The sequence below is a fragment of the Bombina bombina genome, chromosome 12 (genome assembly GCF_027579735.1).
Source record: "Bombina bombina isolate aBomBom1 chromosome 12, aBomBom1.pri, whole genome shotgun sequence".
Lineage (NCBI taxonomy): Eukaryota > Metazoa > Chordata > Amphibia > Anura > Bombinatoridae > Bombina > Bombina bombina.
This window is the reverse complement of record NC_069510.1, coordinates 145,094,715-145,118,026: the sequence shown is the minus strand read 5'-3', so window position 1 is coordinate 145,118,026 and position 23,312 is coordinate 145,094,715. Positions and strand designations below refer to the sequence as shown.

The 23,312-nt window shown below is 48.3% G+C and overlaps 1 protein-coding gene across 2 annotated transcripts in view; it reads right to left on the bottom strand.

The window, feature by feature from the left end:
* The window catches only part of AKNA (AT-hook transcription factor), a 203,982-nt gene that overhangs the window by 4,137 nt on the left and 176,533 nt on the right, over positions 1–23,312 (bottom strand). For both annotated transcript variants that reach the window (XM_053695755.1, XM_053695756.1), the window contains exon 21: positions 1,106–1,244. In XM_053695755.1, the coding sequence (XP_053551730.1) occupies positions 1,106–1,244 (139 nt within the window). The remainder of the gene's footprint in view (positions 1–1,105; positions 1,245–23,312) is intronic.

Below are 23,312 nucleotides of genomic sequence, written 5' to 3'. Positions count from 1 at the left end.
TTGTTATAGATCGGTATTTTCACAGTCAAAGCTACGAGCTGCCGTTTTTTTTAAGTCAATCTTTTGCATGAGTTCACTGTCATTGGACTAACAATCTCACATGACCGTATTCAGACGGACCTGAAATAGAACTCGATTCCACCCCTACTTGTTTGAGGACTACAACGAGCCTTTCGCCTGATTGGTCTTTCCTTGGACACGTGACTTCCTGTGTGTTTTTCTTCCAGATCGAATAGATAATGTATTATAGGTCCACAAAATCACGTGATACACTCGGACCTGAAACCGAACCCCTTGCAAACAACTGCTTGATTGAGAATTGCAAATTTGAAATCTTTTTCATTGGTTGTTTTTTGGATTTATATTTTGTGATTAAGCAATTTATTTATTTGTATTTATTCAGTTGATATCGCGATAAAATTTAAAATAACAACAGCGGCATAATTTATGTTTATTAAGTCGATATCTGGTTAGAAACAAATACATTCTTTATAAGTTTTATTTTTATTTTTTGATTGTTCTATTGTGAGTCCAATTTCCTGTTAGAACAGGAAGTTAAAACAAATGTCTCCTGTATTTAAACCGGCAAGTTTGTCACAGCACCACAACCTTTATCTGTTTTTACTTGCTCTTGAAAAAGACGTTTTAAACGTTGAAACGCGTTGAGTTAAGCTAAATATTAAAGCTTTGTCCATTTTATCAACATTGAAGTGGTGTTTTCCTTTTATGCTGCAACACCGCTGGAATTTGACTTTTGATGGAGTAACTACTTGTTTTATATAAAGAATATCCTGCTTTCGCCTTACTGGAGTTGTTCCTTGTCCTTAGCTTGATTATATACAACCGAGAGGGTCTCTTCAGTCTGGCTGACATCACAGATCTTATGGAGTGAGTATACTGCACTCTTACCATTTGGTATATATACATACATCAAGTCGTGTTTCCTTTGTCATCAGAGATATCCAAATATCCAGAGTGAATTTTTAGGACCTGCGCCATCTATAACCACAACAATATATCTATATATATATAAAGTATATATACTGTATATACACACACCTTCCCATACAGAAAATATTTAGACACCATGCGGGCAGATACTTACATCCCTGGAGCATGGTAGATGATTGGCGTCTGTATGTAACTCATAGTCACAGGGGGAGTCTCACTTAGGACCCAGTGTCCGGATCTTGGGGCCCTGTGACACCTTGATCCTCTCCTAGTCATGTGACATTCTGATACATCTATAAGGAAAAGAAAACACTTTAATACAGAGTTTCCAACACCAGATAAAGTACATTAATACAGAGAAACACCAGCAACAGAATAGTGCAGTATAGGGAGACCCCAGTGCAGAGACCACTGCTATACAGAATACTGCAGTATAGAGAGACCCCAGTGCAGAGACCACTGCTATACAGAATACTGCAGTATAGGGAGACCCCAGTGCAGAGACCACTGCTATACAGAATACTGCAGTATAGGGAGACCCCAGTGCAGAGACCACTGCTATACAGAATACTGCAGTATAGGGAGACCCCAGTGCAGAGACCACTGCTATACAGAATACTGCAGTATAGGGAGACCCCAGTGCAGAGACCACTGCTATACAGAATACTGCAGTATAGGGAGACCCCAGTGCAGAGACCACTGCTATACAGAATACTGCAGTATAGGGAGACCCCAGTGCAGAGACCACTGCTATACAGAATACTGCACTATAGGGAGACCCCAGTGCAGAGACCACTGCTATACAGAATACTGCAGTATAGAGAGACCCCAGTGCAGAGACCACTGCTATACAGAATACTGCAGTATAGGGAGACCCCAGTGCAGAGACCACTGCTATACAGAATACTGCAGTATAGGGAGACCCCAGTGCAGAGACCACTGCTATACAGAATACTGCAGTATAGAGAGACCCCAGTGCAGAGACCACTGCTATACAGAATACTGCAGTATAGGGAGACCCCAGTGCAGAGACCACTGCTATACAGAATACTGCAGTATAGGGATGACCCCAGTGCAGAGACCACTGCTATACAGAATACTGCAGTATAGAGAGACCCCAGTGCAGAGACCACTGCTATACAGAATACTGCAGTATAGAGAGACCCCAGTGCAGAGACCACTGCTATACAGAATACTGCAGTATATAGAGACCCCAGTGCAGAGACCACTGCTATACAGAATACTGCAGTATAGGGAGACCCCAGTGCAGAGACCACTGCTATACAGAATACTGCAGTATAGGGAGACCCCAGTGCAGAGACCACTGCTATACAGAATACTGCAGTATAGGGAGATCCCAGTGCAGAGACCACTGCTATACAGAATACTGCAGTATAGGGAGACCCCAGTGCAGAGACCACTGCTATACAGAATACTGCAGTATAGAGAGACCCCAGTGCAGAGACCACTGCTATACAGAATACTGCAGTATAGAGAGACCCCAGTGCAGAGACCACTGCTATACAGAATACTGCAGTATAGGGAGACCCCAGTGCAGAGACCACTGCTATACAGAATACTGCACTATAGAGAGACCCCAGTGCAGAGACCACTGCTATACAGAATACTGCACTATAGGGAGACCCCAGTGCAGAGACCACTGCTATACAGAATACTGCAGTATAGGGAGACCCCAGTGCAGAGACCACTGCTATACAGAATACTGCAGTATAGGGAGACCCCAGTGCAGAGACCACTGCTATACAGAATACTGCAGTATAGAGAGACCCCAGTGCAGAGACCACTGCTATACAGAATACTGCAGTATAGGGAGACCCCAGTGCAGAGACCACTGCTATACAGAATACTGCAGTATAGGGAGACCCCAGTGCAGAGACCACTGCTATACAGAATACTGCACTATAGAGAGACCCCAGTGCAGAGACCACTGCTATACAGAATACTGCAGTATAGGGAGACCCCAGTGCAGAGACCACTGCTATACAGAATACTGCAGTATAGGAGACCCCAGTGCAGAGACCACTGCTATACAGAATACTGCAGTATAGGGAGACCCCAGTGCAGAGACCACTGCTATACAGAATACTGCAGTATAGGGAGACCCCAGTGCAGAGACCACTGCTATACAGAATACTGCAGTATAGGGAGACCCCAGTGCAGAGACCACTGCTATACAGAATACTGCAGCTATAGAGAGACCCCAGTGCAGAGACCACTGCTATACAGAATACTGCAGTATAGGGAGACCCCAGTGCAGAGACCACTGCTATACAGAATACTGCAGTATAGGGAGACCCCCAGTGCAGAGACCACTGCTATAAGAATGAGTATAGGAGACCCAGTGCAGAGACCACTGCTATACAGAATACTGCAGTATAGGAGACCCCAGTGCAGAGGGACCACTGCTATACAGAATACTGCAGTATAGGGAGACCCCAGTGCAGAGACCACTGCTATACAGAATACGCAGTATAGAGAGACCCCAGTGCAGAGACCACTGCTATACAGAATACTGCAGTATAGGGAGACCCCAGTGCAGAGACCACTGCTATACAGAATACTGCAGTATAGGAGAGACCCCAGTGCAGAGGGACCACTGCTATACAGAATACTGCAGTATAGAGAGACCCCAGTGGCAGAGACCACTGCTATACAGAATACTGCAGTATAGGAGACCCCAGTGCAGAGACCACTGCTATACAGAATACTGCAGTATAGGGAGACCCAGTGCAGAGACCACTGCTATACAGAATACTGCAGTATAGAGAGACCCCAGTGCAGAGACCACTGCTATACAGAATACTGCAGTATAGGGAGACCCCAGTGCAGAGACCACTGCTATACAGAATACTGCAGTATAGGGAGACCCCAGTGCAGAGACCACTGCTATACAGAATACTGCAGTATAGGGAGACCCCAGTGCAGAGACCACTGCTATACAGAATACTGCAGTATAGGGAGACCCCAGTGCAGAGACCACTGCTATACAGAATACTGCAGTATAGGGAGACCCCAGTGCAGAGACCACTGCTATACAGAATACTGCAGTATAGAGAGACCCCAGTGCAGAGACCACTGCTATACAGAATACTGCAGTATAGAGAGACCCCAGTGCAGAGACCACTGCTATACAGAATACTGCAGTATAGAGAGACCCCAGTGCAGAGACCACTGCTATACAGAATACTGCAGTATAGGGAGACCCCAGTGCAGAGACCACTGCTATACAGAATACTGCACTATAGAGAGACCCCAGTGCAGAGACCACTGCTATACAGAATACTGCAGTATAGAGAGACCCCAGTGCAGAGGACCACTGCTATACAGAATACTGCAGTATAGAGAGACCCCAGTGCAGAGACCACTGCTATACAGAATACTGCAGTATAGAGGAGACCCCAGTGCAGAGACCACTGCTATACAGAATACTGCAGTATAGAGAGACCCCAGTGCAGAGACCACTGCTATACAGAATACTGCAGTATAGGGAGACCCCAGTGCAGAGACCACTGCTATACAGAATACTGCAGTATAGAGAGACCCCAGTGCAGAGACCACTGCTATACAGAATACTGCAGTATAGAGGAGACCCCAGTGCAGAGACCACTGCTATACAGAATACTGCAGTATAGGAGAGACCCCAGTGCAGAGACCACTGCTATACAGAATACTGCAGTATAGGGAGACCCCAGTGCAGAGACCACTGCTATACAGAATACTGCAGTATAGAGAGACCCCAGTGCAGAGACCACTGCTATACAGAATACTGCAGTATAGGGAGACCCCCAGTGCAGAGACCACTGCTATACAGAATACTGCAGTATAGGGAGACCCTAGTGCAGAGACCACTGCTATACAGAATACTGCAGTATAGGGAGACCCCAGTGCAGAGACCACTGCTATACAGAATACAGCAGTATAGGAGAGACCCCAGTGCAGAGACCACTGCTATACAGAATACTGCAGTATAGGGAGACCCCAGTGCAGAGACCACTGCTATACAGAATACTGCAGTATAGAGAGGACCACTGCTATACAGAATACTGCATGTATAGAGAGACCCCAGTGCAGAGACCACTGCTATACAGAATACTGCAGTATAGGGAGACCCCAGTGCAGAGACCACTGCTATACAGAATACTGCAGTATAGAGAGACCCCAGTGCAGAGACCACTGCTATACAGAATACTGCAGTATAGAGAGACCCCAGTGCAGAGACCACTGCTATACAGAATACTGCAGTATATAGAGACCCCAGTGCAGAGACCACTGCTATACAGAATACTGCAGTATAGGGAGACCCCAGTGCAGAGACCACTGCTATACAGAATACTGCAGTATAGGGAGACCCCAGTGCAGAGACCACTGCTATACAGAATACTGCAGTATAGAGAGACCCCAGTGCAGAGACCACTGCTATACAGAATACTGCAGTATAGAGAGACCCCAGTGCAGAGACCACTGCTATACAGAATACTGCAGTATAGGGAGACCCCAGTGCAGAGACCACTGCTATACAGAATACTGCAGTATAGGGAGACCCCAGTGCAGAGACCACTGCTATACAGAATACTGCAGTATAGGGAGACCCCCAGTGCAGAGACCACTGCTATACAGAATACTGCAGTATAGGGAGACCCCAGTGCAGAGACCACTGCTATACAGAATACTGCAGTATAGAGAGACCCCAGTGCAGAGACCACTGCTATACAGAATGCTGCAGTATAGGGAGACACCAGTGCAGAGACCACTGCTATACAGAATGCTGCAGTATAGAGAGACCCCAGTGCAGAGACCACTGCTATACAGAATACTGCACTATAGGGAGACCCCAGTGCAGAGACCACTGCTATACAGAATACTGCACTATAGGGAGACCCCAGTGCAGAGACCACTGCTATACAGAATACTGCAGTATAGGGAGACCCCAGTGCAGAGACCACTGCTATACAGAATACTGCAGTATAGAGAGACCCCAGTGCAGAGACCACTGCTATACAGAATACTGCAGTATAGGGAGACCCCAGTGCAGAGACCACTGCTATACAGAATACTGCAGTATAGGGAGACCCCAGTGCAGAGACCACTGCTATACAGAATACTGCACTATAGAGAGACCCCAGTGCAGAGACCAGTGCTATACAGAATACTGCAGTATAGAGACCCCAGTGCAGAGACCACTGCTATACAGAATACTGCAGTATAGGGAGACCCCAGTGCAGAGACCACTGCTATACAGAATACTGCAGTATAGGGAGACCCCAGTGCAGAGACCACTGCTATACAGAATACTGCAGTATAGGGAGACCCCAGTGCAGAGACCACTGCTATACAGAATACTGCAGTATAGGGAGACCCCAGTGCAGAGACCACTGCTATACAGAATACTGCAGTATAGAGAGACCCCAGTGCAGAGACCACTGCTATACAGAATACTGCAGTATAGGGAGACCCCAGTGCAGAGACCACTGCTATACAGAATACTGCAGTATAGGGAGACCCCAGTGCAGAGACGCACTGCTATACAGAATACTGCAGTATAGAGAGACCCCAGTGCAGAGACCACTGCTATACAGAATACTGCCAGTATAGGAGACCCCAGTGCAGAGACCACTGCTATACAGAATACTGCAGAATAGCGAGACCCCCAGTGCAGAGACCACTGCTATACAGAATACTGCAGTATAGGAGAGACCTACCCAGTGCAGAGACCACTGCTATACAGAATACTGCAGTATTAGAGAGACCCCAGTGCAGAGACCACTGCTATACAGAATACTGCACTATAGAGAGACCCCAGTGCAGAGACCAGTGCTATACAGAATACTGCAGTATAGGGAGACCCCAGTGCAGAGACCACTGCTATACAGAATACTGCAGTATAGGGAGACCCCAGTGCAGAGACCACTGCTATACAGAATACTGCAGTATAGGGAGACCCCAGTGCAGAGACCACTGCTATACAGAATACTGCACTATAGGGAGACCCCAGTGCAGAGACCACTGCTATACAGAATACTGCACTATAGGGAGACCCCAGTGCAGAGACCACTGCTATACAGAATACTGCAGTATAGGGAGACCCCAGTGCAGAGACCAGTGCTATACAGAATACTGCAGTATAGAGAGACCCCAGTGCAGAGACCACTGCTATACAGAATACTGCAGTATAGGGAGACCCCAGTGCAGAGACCACTGCTATACAGAATACTGCAGTATAGGGAGACCCCAGTGCAGAGACCACTGCTATACAGAATACTGCACTATAGAGAGACCCCAGTGCAGAGACCAGTGCTATACAGAATACTGCAGTATAGGGAGACCCCAGTGCAGAGACCACTGCTATACAGAATACTGCAGTATAGGGAGACCCCCAGTGCAGAGACCACTGCTATACAGAATACTGCAGTATAGGGAGACCCCAGTGCAGAGACCACTGCTATACAGAATACTGCAGTATAGGGAGACCCCAGTGCAGAGACCACTGCTATACAGAAGACTGCAGTATAGGGAGACCCCAGTGCAGAGGACCACTGCTATACAGAATACTGCACTATAGAGAGACCCCAGTGCAGAGACCAGTGCTATACAGAATACTGCAGTATAGGAGAGACCCCAGTGCAGAGACCACTGCTATACAGAATACTGCAGTATAGGGAGACCCCAGTGCAGAGACCACTGCTATACAGAATACTGCAGTATAGGGAGACCCTAGTGCAGAGACCACTGCTATACAGAATACTGCTGTATAGGGAGACCCCAGTGCAGAGACCACTGCTATACAGAATAATGCAGTATAGAGAGACCCCAGTGCAGAGACCACTGCTATAACAGAATACTGCGAGAATTAGGGAGACCCCAGTGTCAGAGACCACTGCTATACAGAATACTGCAGTATAGAGAGACCCCAGTGAATGAGCCACTGCTATACAGAATACATGCAGTATAGGGAGACCCCAGATGCAGAGACCACTGCTAACAGAATAATGCAGTTTATAGAGAGGACCCTCAGAGCAGAGACCACTGCTATACAGAATACTGCAGTATAGGGAGACCCAGTGCACGAGGACCACTGCTATACAGAATACTGCAGTATAGGGAGACCCCCCAGTGCAGAGACCAACTGCTATACATGAATACTGCAGTATAGGGAGACCCCAGTGCAGGAGAACCACTGCTATACAGAATACTGCAAGTATAGGGATACCCCGCAGTGCAGAGACCACTGCTATACAGAATACTGCAGTATAGAGAGACCCCCAGTGCAGAGGACCATGCAGTACAGAATACTGCAGTATAGGGAGACCCCAGTGCAGAGGACCACTGCTATACAGAATACTGCAGTATAGGGAGACCCCAGTGCAGAGACCACTGCTATACCAGAATACTGCAGTATAGAGGAGACCCCAGTGCAGAGACCACTGCTATACAGAATACTGCACTATAGAGAGACCCCAGTGCAGAGACCACTGCTATACAGAATACTGCAGTATAGGGAGACCCCAGTGCAGAGACCACTGCTATACAGAATACTGCAGTATAGGGAGACCCCAGTGCAGAGACCACTGCTATACAGAATACTGCAGTATAGGGAGACCCCAGTGCAGAGACCACTGCTATACAGAATACTGCAGTATAGGAGAGACCCCAGTGCAGAGACCACTGCTATACAGAATACTGCAGTATAGAGGAGACCCCAGTGCAGAGACCACTGCTATACAGAATACTGCAGTATAGGGAGACCACCAGTGCAGAGACCACTGCTATACAGAATACTGCAGTATAGGAGAGACCCCAGTGCAGAGACCACTGCTATACAGAATACTGCAGTATAGGAGAGACCCCCAGTGCAGAGACCACTGCTATACAGTAATACTGCAGTATAGAGAGACCCCAGTGCAGAGACCACTGCTATACAGAATACTGCAGTATAGAGAGACCCCAGTGCAGAGACCACTGCTATACAGAATACTGCAGTATAGAGAGACCCCAGTGCAGAGACCACTGCTATACAGAATACTGCAGTATAGGGAGACCCCAGTGCAGAGACCACTGCTATACAGAATACTGCAGTATAGGGAGACCCCAGTGCAGAGGACCACTGCTATACAGAATACTGCAGTATAGAGAGACCCCAGTGCAGAGACCACTGCTATACAGAATACTGCAGTATAGGGAGACCCCAGTGCAGAGACCACTGCTATACAGAATACTGCAGTATAGAGAGACCCCAGTGCAGAGACCACTGCTATACAGAATACTGCAGTATAGGGAGACCCCAGTGCAGAGACCACTGCTATACAGAATACTGCTGTATAGCGGAGACCCCAGTGCAGAGACCACTGCTATACAGAATACTGCAGTATAGGGAGACCCCAGTGCAGAGACCACTGCTATACAGAATACTGCAGTATAGAGAGACCCCAGTGCAGAGACCACTGCTATACAGAATACTGCAGTATAGGGAGACCCCAGTGCAGAGACCACTGCTATACAGAATACTGCAGTATAGAGAGACCACTGCTATACAGAATACTGCACTATAGAGAGACCCCAGTGCAGAGACCACTGCTATACAGAATACTGCAGTATAGGGAGACCCCAGTGCAGAGACCACTGCTATACAGAATACTGCAGTATAGGGAGACCCCAGTGCAGAGACCACTGCTATACAGAATACTGCAGTATAGAGAGACCCCAGTGCAGAGACCACTGCTATACAGAATACTGCAGTATAGAGAGACCCCAGTGCAGAGACCACTGCTATACAGAATACTGCAGTATAGAGAGACCCCAGTGCAGAGACCACTGCTATACAGAATACTGCAGGTATAGGGAGAACCCCAGTGCAGAGGACCACTGCTAAACAGAATACTGAAGTATAGGGAGACCCCAGTGCAGAGACCACTGCTATACAGAATACTGCAGTATAGAGAGACCCCCAGTGCAGAGACCACTGCTATACAGAATACTGCAGTATAGAGAGACCCCAGTGCAGAGACCACTGCTATACAGAATACTGCAGTATAGGGAGACCCCAGTGCAGAGACCACTGCTATACAGAATACTGCAGTATGGGAGGACCCCAGTGCAGAGGACACTGCTATACAGAATACTGCAGTATAGGAGAGACCCCAGTGCAGAGACCACTGCTATACAGAATACTGCAGTATAGGGAGACCCCAGTGCAGAGACCACTGCTATACAGATACTGCAGTAATAGAGAGACCCCAGTGCAGAGACCACTGCTATACAGAATACTGCAGTATAGGAGACCCCAGTGTCAGAGACCGCTAGCTATACAGAATGCTGCAGTTATAGGGAGATGACCCCCCAGTGCAGGACCACTGCTATACAGAATACTGCACTATAGGGAGACCCCAGTGCAGAGACCACTGCTATACAGAATACTGCACTATAGGGAGACCCCAGTGCAGAGACCACTGCTATACAGAATACTGCAGTATAGGGAGACCCCAGTGCAGAGACCAGTGCTATACAGAATACTGCAGTATAGAGAGACCCCAGTGCAGAGACCACTGCTATACAGAATACTGCAGTATAGGGAGACCCCAGTGCAGAGACCAGTGCTATACAGAATACTGCAGTATAGGGAGACCCCAGTGCAGAGACCACTGCTATACAGAATACTGCAGTATAGGGAGACCCCAGTGCAGAGACCACTGCTATACAGAATACTGCACTATAGAGAGACCCCAGTGCAGAGACCAGTGCTATACAGAATACTGCAGTATAGGGAGACCCCAGTGCAGAGACCACTGCTATACAGAATACTGCAGTATAGGGAGACCCCAGTGCAGAGACCACTGCTATACAGAATACTGCAGTATAGGGAGACCCCAGTGCAGAGACCACTGCTATACAGAATACTGCTGTATAGGGAGACCCCAGTGCAGAGACCACTGCTATACAGAATACTGCAGTATAGGGAGACCCCAGTGCAGAGACCACTGCTATACAGAATACTGCAGTATATGGTGAGACCCCAGTGCAGAGGACCACTGCTATACAGAAATACTGCAGTATAGGGGAGACCCCAGTGCAGAGACCACTGCTATACCAGAATACTGCAGTATAAGGGAGACCCCAGTGCAGAGACCACTGCTATACAGAATACTGCAGTATAGAGAGACCCAGTGCAGAGACCACTGCTATACAGAATACTGCACTATAGAGAGACCCCAGTGCAGAGACCACTGCTATACAGAATACTGCAGTATAGGGAGACCCCAGTGCAGAGACCATGCTATACAGAATACTGCAGTATAGGGAGACCCCAGTGCAGAGACCAACTGCTATACAGAATACTGCACTATACAGAGACCCCAGTGCAGAGACCACTGCTATACAGAATACTGCAGTATAGGAGACCCCAGTGCAGAGACCACTGCTATACAGAATACTGCAGTATAGGGAGACCCAGTGCAGAGACCACTGCTATACAGAATACTTGCAGTATAGGGAAGACCCCAGTGGCAAGAGGACCAGCTGCTATACAGAATACTGCAGTATAGGGAGACCCCAGTGCAGAGACCACTGCTATACAGAATACTGCAGTATAGGAGAGACCCCAGTGCAGAGACCACTGCTATAAGATACTGCAGTATAGGGAGGACCCCAGTGCAGAGACCACTGCTATACAGAATACTGCCAGTTAGAGAGACCCCAGTGCAGAGACCACTGCTATACAGAATACTGCAGTATAGAGAGACCCCAGTGCAGAGACCACTGCTATACAGAATACTGCACTATAGAGAGACCCCAGTGCAGAGACCACTGCTATACAGAATACTGCAGTATAGGGAGACCCCAGTGCAGAGACCACTGCTATACAGAATACTGCAGTATAGAGAGACCCCAGTGCAGAGACCACTGCTATACAGAATACTGCAGAAAAGGGAGACCCCAGTGCAAGAGACCACTGCTATACAGAATACCTGCAGTATAGAGAGACCCCAGTGCAGAGACCACTGCTACTACAGAATACTGCAGTATAGGGAGACCCCAGTGCAGAGACCACTTCTATACAGAATACTGCAGCATAGAGAGACCCCATTGCAGAGACCACTGCTATACAGAATACTGCAGTATAGGGAGGACCCCCCAGTGGCAGAGACCACTGCGATACAGAATACTGCAGTATAGGGAGACCCCAGTGCAGAGACCACTGCTTATATCAGAATACTGCAGTATAGAGAGACCCCAGTGCAGAGACCACTGCTATACAGAATACTGCAGTATAGGGAGACCCCAGTGCAGAGACCACTGCTATACAGAATACTGCAGTATAGGAGACCCCCAGTGCAAGACCACTGCTATACAGAATACCTGCACTATGGAGACCCCAGTGCAGAGACCAGTGCTATACAGAATACTGCAGTATAGGGAGACCCCAGTGCAGAGACCACTGCTATACAGAATACTGCAGTATAGGGAGACCCAGTGCAGAGACCACTGCTATACAGAATACTGCAGTATAGAGAGACCCCAGTGCAGAGACCACTGCTATACAGAATACTGCAGTATAGAGAGACCCCAGTGCAGAGACCACTGCTATACAGAATACTGCAGTATAGAGAGACCCCAGTGCAGAGACCACTGCTATACAGAATACTGCAGTATAGGGAGACCCCAGTGCAGAGACCACTGCTATACAGAATACTGCACTATAGGGGAGACCCCAGTGCAGAGACCACTGCTATACAGAATACTGCAGTATAGGGAGACCCCAGTGCAGAGACCACTGCTATACAGAATACTGCAGTATAGAGAGACCCCAGTGCAGAGACCACTGCTATACAGAATACTGCAGTATAGAGAGACCCCAGTGCAGAGACCACTGCTATACAGAATACTGCAGTATAGGAGACCCCAGTGCAGAGACCACTGCTATACAGAATACTGCAGGTATAGGAGACCCCAGTGCAGAGACCACTGCTATACAGAATACTGCAGTATAGGGAGACCCCAGTGCAGGAGACCACTGCTATACAGAATACTGCAGTATAGGGAGACCCCAGTGCAGAGACCACTGCTATACAGAATACTGCAGTATAGGGAGACCCAGGGCAGAGACCACTGCTATACAGAATACTGCAGTATAGGGAGACCCCAGTGCAGAGACCCACTGCTATACAGAATACTGCAGTATAGGGAGACCCCAGTGCAGAGACCACTGCTATACAGAATACTGCAGTATAAGGGAGACCCAGTGCAGAGACCACTGCTATACAGAATACTGCAGTATAGGGAGACCCCAGTGCAGAGACCACTGCTATACAGAATACTGCAGTATAGGGAGACCCCAGTGCAGAGACCACTGCTATACAGAATACTGCAGTATAGAGAGACCCCAGTGCAGAGACCACTGCTATACAGAATACTGCAGTATAGTGAGACCCCAGTGCAGAGACCACTGCTATACAGAATACTGCAGTATAGGGAGACCCCAGTGCAGAGACCACTGCTATACAGAATACTGCAGTATAGGGAGACCCCAGTGCAGAGACCACTGCTATACAGAATACTGCAGTATAGAGAGACCCCAGTGCAGAGACCACTGCTATACAGAATACTGCAGTATAGGAGAGACCCCAGTGCAGAGACCACTGCTATACAGAATACTGCAGTATAGAGGAGACCCCAGTGCAGAGACCACTGCTATACAGAATACTGCAGTATAGGGAGACCCCAGTGCAGAGACCACTGCTATACAGAATACTGCAGTATAGGGAGACCCCAGTGCAGAGGACCACTGCTATACAGAATACTGCAGTATAGGGAGACCCCCAGTGCAGAGACCACTGCTATACAGAATACTGCAGTATAGAGAGACCCCAGTGCAGAGACCACTGCTATACAGAATACTGCAGTATAGGGAGACCCCAGTGCAGAGACCACTGCTTATACAGAATACTGCACTATAGGGAGACACCCAGTGCAGAGACCACTGCTATACAGAATACTGCAGTATAGAGAGACCCCAGTGCAGAGACCACTGCTATACAGAATACTGCAGTATAGGGAGACCCCAGTGCAGAGACCACTGCTATACAGAATACTGCAGTATAGGGAGACCCCAGTGCAGAGACCCACTGCTATACAGAATACTGCAGTATAGAGAGACCCCAGTGCAGAGACCACTGCTATACAGAATACTGCAGTATAGAGAGACCCCAGTGCAGAGACCACTGCTATACAGAATACTGCAGTATAGAGAGACCCCAGTGCAGAGACCACTGCTATACAGAATACTGCAGTATAGGGAGACCCCAGTGCAGAGGACCACTGCTATACAGAATACTGCAGTATAGAGAGACCCCAGTGCAGAGACCACTGCTATACAGAATACTGCAGTATATAGAGACCCCAGTTCAGAGGACCACTGCTATACAGAATACTGCACTATAAGAGACCCGACCCCAGTGCAGAGACCACTGCTATACAGAATACTGCAGTATAGGGAGGACCCCAGTGCAGAGACCACTGCTATACAGAATACTGCAGTATAGGAGACCCCAGTGCAGAGTCCACTGCTATACAGAATACTGCACTATAGAGAGACCGCCAGTGCAGAGACCGACTGCTATACAGAATACTGCAGTATAGGAGACCCCCAGTGCAGAGACCCACTGCTATAACAGAATAACTGCAGTATAGAGAGACCCCAGTGCAGAGACCACTGCTATACCAGAATACTGCAGTATAGGAGACCCCAGTGCAGAGACCACTGCTATAAGAATACTGCCAGTATAGGGAGACCCCAGTGCAGAGACCACTGCTATACAGAATACTGCAGTATAGGGAGACCCCAGGCAGAGACCACTGAATATACAGAATAGCTGCAGTATAGGAGAGACCCCAGTGCAGAGACCACTGCTATACAGAATACTGCACTATAGAGAGACCCCAGTGCAGAGACCACTGCTATACAGGAATACTGCAGTATAGGAGACCCAAGTGCAGAGACCAGTGCTATACAGAATACTGAAGTATAGGAGACCCCAGTGCAGAAGACCACTGCTATACAGAATACTAGCAGTAAGGGAGACCCCAGTGCAGAGACCATGCTATACAGAATACTGCAGTATAGGGAGGACCCTCGTGCAGAGACCACTGCTATACAGAATAACTGCAGTATAGGGAGACCCCAGTGCAGAGACCACTGCTATACAGAATACTGCAGTATAGGGAGACCCCCAGTGCAGAGGACCACTGCTATACAGAATACTGCAGTATAGGAGAGACCCAGTGCAGAGACCACTGCTATACAGAATACTGCAGTATAGGGAGACCCCAGTGCAGAGACCACTGCTATACAGAATACTGCAGTATAGGGAGACCCCAGTGCAGAGACCAGTGCTATACAGAATACTGCAGTATAGGGAGACCCCAGTGCAGAGACCACTGCTATACAGAATACTGCAGTATAGAGAGACCCCAGTGCAGAGACCACTGCTATACAGAATACTGCAGTATATGAGGAGACCCCAGTGCAGAGACCACTGCTATACAGAATACTGCAGTAGTAGAGAGACCCCCAGTGCAGAGACCACTGCTATACAGAATACTGCAGTATAGAGAGACCCCAGTGCAGAGACCACTGCTATACAGAATACTGCAGTATAGGGAGACCCCAGTGCAGAGACCACTGCCTATACAGAATACTGCAGTATAGCGAGACCCCAGTGCAGAGACCACTTGCTATACAGATACTGCAGTATAGGGAGCCCCAGTGCAGAGGACCACTGCTATCAAGAATACTGCAGTATAGAGAGACCCCAGAGCAGGGACCACTGCTATACAGAATACTGCAGTATAGGAGACCCCAGTGCAGAGACACTGCTATACAGAATACTGCAGTATAGGGAGGACCCCAGTGCAGAGACCACTGCTATACAGAATACTGCAGTATAGGGAGACCCCAGTGCAGAGACCACTGCTATACAGAATACTGCAGTATAGAGAGACCCCAGTGCAGAGACCACTGCTATACAGAATACTGCAGTATAGAGAGACCCCAGTGCAGAGACCACTGCTATACAGAATACTGCAGTATAGGGAGACCCCAGTGCAGAGACCACTGCTATACAGAATACTGCAGTATAGAGAGACCCCAGTGCAGAGACCACTGCTATACAGAATACTGCAGTATAGGGAGACCCCAGTGCAGAGACCACTGCTATACAGAATACTGCACTATAGAGAGACCCCAGTGCAGAGACCACTGCTATACAGAATACTGCAGTATAGGGAGACCCCAGTGCAGAGACCACTGCTATACAGAATACTGCAGTATAGAGAGACCCCAGTGCAGAGACCACTGCTATACAGAATACTGCAGTATAGGGAGACCCCAGTGCAGAGACCACTGCTATACAGAATACTGCTTTATAGAGAGACCCAGTGCATAGGACCACTGCTATACAGAATACTGCAGTATAGCGAGACCCCAGTGCAGAGACCACTGCTATACAGAATACTGCAGTATAGGGAGACCCCGTGCAGAGACCACTGCTATACAGAATACTGCAGTATAGGGAGACCCCAGTGCAGAGACCACTGCTATACAGAATACTGCAGTATAGGGAGACCCCAGTGCAGAGGACCACTGCTATACAGAATACTGCAGTATAGAGAGACCCAGCCTGCAGAGACCACTGCTATACAGAATACTGCAGTATAGGGAGACCCCAGTGCAGAGACCACTGCTATACAGAATACTGCAGTATAGGGAGACCCCAGTGCAGAGACCACTGCTATACAGAATACTGCAGTATAGTGAGACCCCAGTGCAGAGACCACTGCTATACAGAATACTGCAGTATAGAGAGACCCCAGTGCAGAGACCACTGCTATACAGAATACTGCAGTACTAGGGAGGACCCCAGTGCAGAGACCACTGCGATACAGAATACTGCAGTATAGGAAGACCCCAGTGCAGAGACCAATGCTATACAGAATAACTGCAGTATAGAGGAGACCCCAGTGCAGAGACCACTGCTATACAGAATACTGCAGTATACAGAGACCCCAGTGCAGAGACCACTGCTATACAGAATACTGCAGTATAGAGAGACCCCAGTGCAGAGACCACTGCTATACAGAATACTGCAGTATAGGGAGACCCCAGTGCAGAGACCACTGCTATACAGAATACTGCAGTATAGGGAGACCCCAGTGCAGAGACCACTGCTATACAGAATACTGCAGTATAGGGAGACCCCAGTGCAGAGACCACTGCTATACAGAATACTGCACTATACAGAGACCCCAGTGCAGAGACCACTGCTATACAGAATACTGCAGTATAGAGCGAGACCCCAGTGCAGAGACCACTGCTATACAGAATACTGCAGTATAGGGAGACCCCAGTGCAGAGACCACTGCTATACAGAATACTGCAGTATAGGGAGACCCCAGTGCAGAGACCACTGCTATACAGAATACTGCAGTATAGAGAGACCCCAGTGCAGAGACCACTGCTATACAGAATACTGCAGTATAGAGGAGGACCCCAGTGCAGAGACCACTGCTATACAGAATACTGCAGTATAGGGAGACCCCAGTGCAGAGACCACTGCTATACAGAATACTGCAGTATAGGGAGACCCCAGTGCAGAGACCACTGCTAACAGAATACTGCTGTATAGGGAGACCCCAGTGCAGAGACCCACTGCTATACAGAATACTGCAGTATAGGGAGACCCCAGTGCAGAGACCACTGCTATACAGAATACTGCAGTATAGAGGAGACCCCAGTGCAGAGACCACTGCTATACAGAATACTGCAGTATAGGGAGACCCCAGTGCAGAGACCACTGCTATACAGAATACTGCACGTATAGAGAGACCCCAGTGCAGAGACCACTGCTATACAGAATACTGCAGTATAGGGAGACCCCAGTGCAGAGACCACTGCTATACAGAATACTGCAGTATAGGAGACCCCAGTGCAGAGACCACTGCTATACAGAATACTGCAGTATAGGGAGACCCCAGTGCAGAGACCACTGCTATACAGAATACTGCAGTATAGGGAGACCCCAGTGCAGAGACCACTGCTATACAGAATACTGCAGTATAGAGAGACCCCAGTGCAGAGACCACTGCTATACAGAATACTGCAGTATAGGGAGACCCCAGTGCAGAGACCCACTGCTATACAGAATACTGCAGTATAGGGAGACCCCAGTGCAGAGACCACTGCTATACAGAATACTGCAGTATAGGGAGACCCCAGTGCAGAGACCACTGCTATACAGAATACTGCACTATAGAGAGACCCCAGTGCAGAGACCACTGCTATACAGAATACTGCAGTATAGGGAGACCCCAGTGCAGAGACCACTGCTATACAGAATACTGCAGTATAGGGAGACCCCAGTGCAGAGACCACTGCTATACAGAATACTGCAGTATAGGGAGACCCCAGTGCAGAGACCACTGCTATACAGAATACTGCAGTATAGGGAGACCCCAGTGCAGAGACCACTGCTATACAGAATACTGCAGTATAGGGAGACCCCAGTGCAGAGACCACTGCTATACAGAATACTGCAGTATAGGGAGACCCCAGTGCAGAGACCACTGCTATACAGAATACTGCAGTATAGGAGAGACCCCAGTGCAGAGACCACTGCTATACAGAATACTGCAGTATAGAGAGACCCCAGTGCAGAGACCACTGCTATACAGAATACTGCAGTATAGGAGAGACCCCAGTGCAGAGACCACTGCTATACAGAATACTGCAGTATAGGGAGACCCCAGTGCAGAGACCACTGCTATACAGAATACTGCAGTATAGGGAGACCCCAGTGCAGAGACCACTGCTATACAGAATACTGCAGTATAGGGAGACCCCAGTGCAGAGACCACTGCTATACAGAATACTGCAGTATAGGAGACCCCAGTGCAGAGACCACTGCTATACAGAATACTGCCAGTATAGTGGAGACCCCAGTGCAGAGACCACTGCTATACAGAATACTGCAGTATAGGGAGACCCCAGTGCAGAGACCACTGCTATACAGAATACTGCAGTATAGAGAGACCCCAGTGCAGAGACCACTGCTATACAGAATACTGCAGTATAGGGAGACCCCAGTGCAGAGACCACTGCTATACAGAATACTGCAGTATAGAGAGACCCCAGTGCAGAGACCACTGCTATACAGAATACTGCAGTATAGGGAGACCCCAGTGCAGAGACCACTGCTATACAGAATACTGCAGTATAGGGAGACCCCAGTGCAGAGACCACTGCTATACAGAATACTGCAGTATAGAGAGACCCCAGTGCAGAGACCACTGCTATACAGAATACTGCAGTATAGGGAGACCCCAGTGCAGAGACCACTGCTATACAGAATAGTGCAGTATAGAGGAGACCCCAGTGCAGAGACCACTGCTATACAGAATACTGCAGTATAGGAGAGACCCCAGTGCAGAGACCACTGCTATACAGAATACTGCAGTATAGCAGTGGTCTCTGCTATACAGAATACTGCAGTATAGGGAGACCCCCAGTGCAGAGACCACTGCTATACAGAATACTGCAGTATAGAGAGACCCCCAGTGCAGAGACCACTGCTATACAGAATACTGCAGTATAGAGAGACCCCAGTGCAGAGACCACTGCTATACAGAATACTGCAGTATAGAGAGACCCCAGTGCAGAGACCACTGCTATACAGAATACTGCAGTATAGGGAGACCCCAGTGCAGAGACCACTGCTATACAGAATACTGCAGTATAGGGAGACCCCAGTGCAGAGACCACTGCTATACAGAATACTGCAGTATAGGGAGACCCCAGTGCAGAGACCACTGCTATACAGAATACTGCAGTATAGAGAGACCCCAGTGCAGAGACCACTGCTATACAGAATACTGCAGTATAGAGAGACCCCAGTGCAGAGACCACTGCTATACAGAATACTGCAGTATAGGGAGACCCCAGTGCAGAGACCACTGCTATACAGAATACTGCAGTATAGAGAGACCCCAGTGCAGAGACCACTGCTATACAGAATACTGCAGTATAGGGAGACCCCAGTGCAGAGACCACTGCTATACAGAATACTGCAGTATAGGAGACCCCAGTGCAGAGACCAGTGCTATACAGAATACTGCAGTATAGGGAGACCCCAGTGCAGAGACCACTGCTATACAGAATACTGCAGTATAGGGAGACCCCAGTGCAGAGACCACTGCTATACAGAATACTGCAGTATAGGGAGACCCCAGTGCAGAGACCACTGCTATACAGAATACTGCAGTATAGGGAGACCCCAGTGCAGAGACCACTGCTATACAGAATACTGCAGTATAGGGAGACCCCAGTGCAGAGACCACTGCTATACAGAATACTGCAGTATAGAGGAGACCCCAGTGCAGAGACCACTGCTATACAGAATACTGCAGTATAGGAGACCCCAGTGCAGAGACCACTGCTATACAGAATACTGCAGTATAGAGAGACCCCAGTGCAGAGACCACTGCTATACAGAATACTGCAGTATAGGGAGACCCCAGTGCAGAGACCACTGCTATACAGAATACTGCAGTATAGAGAGACCCCAGTGCAGAGACCACTGCTATACAGAATACTGCAGTATAGGGAGACCCCAGTGCAGAGACCACTGCTATACAGAATACTGCAGTATAGAGAGACCCCAGTGCAGAGACCACTGCTATACAGAATACTGCAGTATAGAGAGACCCCAGTGCAGAGACCACTGCTATACAGAATACTGCAGTATAGAGAGACCCCAGTGCAGAGACCACTGCTATACAGAATACTGCAGTATAGAGAGACCCCAGTGCAGAGACCACTGCTATACAGAATACTGCAGTATAGGGAGACCCCAGTGCAGAGACCACTGCTATACAGAATACTGCAGTATAGGGAGACCCCAGTGCAGAGACCACTGCTATACAGAATACTGCAGTATAGGGAGACCCCAGTGCAGAGACCACTGCTATACAGAATACTGCAGTATAGGGAGACCCCAGTGCAGAGACCACTGCTATACAGAATACTGCAGTATAGAGAGACCCCAGTGCAGAGACCACTGCTATACAGAATACTGCAGTATAGAGAGACCCCAGTGCAGAGACCACTGCTATACAGAATACTGCAGTATAGGGAGACCCCAGTGCAGAGACCACTGCTATACAGAATACTGCAGTATAGAGAGACCCCAGTGCAGAGACCACTGCTATACAGAATACTGCAGTATAGAGAGACCCCAGTGCAGAGACCACTGCTATACAGAATACTGCAGTATATAGAGAGACCCCAGTGCAGAGACCACTGCTATACAGAATACTGCAGTATAGAGAGACCCCAGTGCAGAGACCACTGCTATACAGAATACTGCAGTATAGGGAGACCCCAGTGCAGAGACCACTGCTATACAGAATACTGCAGTATAGGGAGACCCCAGTGCAGAGACCACTGCTATACAGAATACTGCACTATAGGGAGACCCCAGTGCAGAGACCACTGCTATACAGAATACTGCAGTATAGAGAGACCCCAGTGCAGAGACCACTGCTATACAGAATACTGCAGTATATAGAGAGACCCCAGTGCAGAGACCACTGCTATACAGAATACTGCAGTATATAGAGAGACCCCAGTGCAGAGACCACTGCTATACAGAATACTGCAGTATAGGGAGACCCCAGTGCAGAGACCACTGCTATACAGAATACTGCAGTATAGGGAGACCCCAGTGCAGAGACCACTGCTATACAGAATACTGCAGTATAGGGAGACCCCAGTGCAGAGACCACTGCTATACAGAATACTGCACTATAGGGAGACCCCAGTGCAGAGACCACTGCTATACAGAATACTGCAGTATAGAGAGACCCCAGTGCAGAGACCACTGCTATACAGAATACTGCAGTATAGAGAGACCCCAGTGCAGAGACCACTGCTATACAGAATACTGCAGTATAGGGAGACCCCAGTGCAGAGACCACTGCTATACAGAATACTGCAGTATAGAGAGACCCCAGTACAGAGACCACTGCTATACAGAATACTGCAGTATAGGGAGACCCCAGTGCAGAGACCACTGCTATACAGAATACTGAAGTATATAGAGAGACCCCAGTGCAGAGACCACTGCTATACAGAATACTGCAGTATAGAGAGACCCCAGTGCAGAGACCACTGCTATACAGAATACTGCAGTATAGGGAGACCCCAGTGCAGAGACCACTGCTATACAGAATACTGCAGTATAGGGAGACCCCAGTGCAGAGACCACTGCTATACAGAATACTGCACTATAGGGAGACCCCAGTGCAGAGACCACTGCTATACAGAATACTGCAGTATAGAGAGACCCCAGTGCAGAGACCACTGCTATACAGAATACTGCAGTATAGGGAGACCCCAGTGCAGAGACCACTGCTATACAGAATGCTGCAGTATAGAGAGACCCCAGTACAGAGACCACTGCTATACAGAATACTGCAGTATAGGGAAACCCCAGTGCAGAGACCACTGCTATACAGAATACTGCACTATAGAGAGACCCCAGTGCAGAGACCACTGCTATACAGAATACTGCAGTATAGAGAGACCCCAGTGCAGAGACCACTGCTATACAGAATACTGCAGTATAGGGAGACCCCAGTGCAGAGACCACTGCTATACAGAATACTGCACTATAGAGAGAGCCCAGTGCAGAGACCACTGCTATACAGAATACTGCAGTATTTGAGACCCCAGTGCAGAGACCACTGCTATACAGAATACTGCAGTATAGGGAGACCCCAGTGCAGAGACCACTGCTATACAGAATACTGCACTATAGAGAGACCCCAGTGCAGAGACCACTGCTATACAGAATACTGCAGTATAGGGAGACCCCAGTGCAGAGACCACTGCTATACAGAATACTGCAGTATAGAGAGACCCCAGTACAGAGACCACTGCTATACAGAATACTGCAGTATAGGGAGACCCCAGTGCAGAGACCACTGCTATACAGAATACATGGTAGCAGAATGAACAGTACCTTGGGTGCCTTCCTATGATTTTGCAAATTAATTTATCACATTTATGGAGTAATAACCCCCCTATACCTTGCAGAAGTATTGACAATGATATTTAAATCCATTTGAAAACATTTCCAGCAACTTTACCGAATGTATTGACTTTTCAAACTGTACACCTTGGACCTGTTACATTTTTGGTTTGTTGCAAGTGCCCCATCTTGGGCTTTTTTTAAAGTGGCATGAAACCCAAATAAATCATTTGAAGCTGATGTGACCTTTGGATGATGTAATAATAA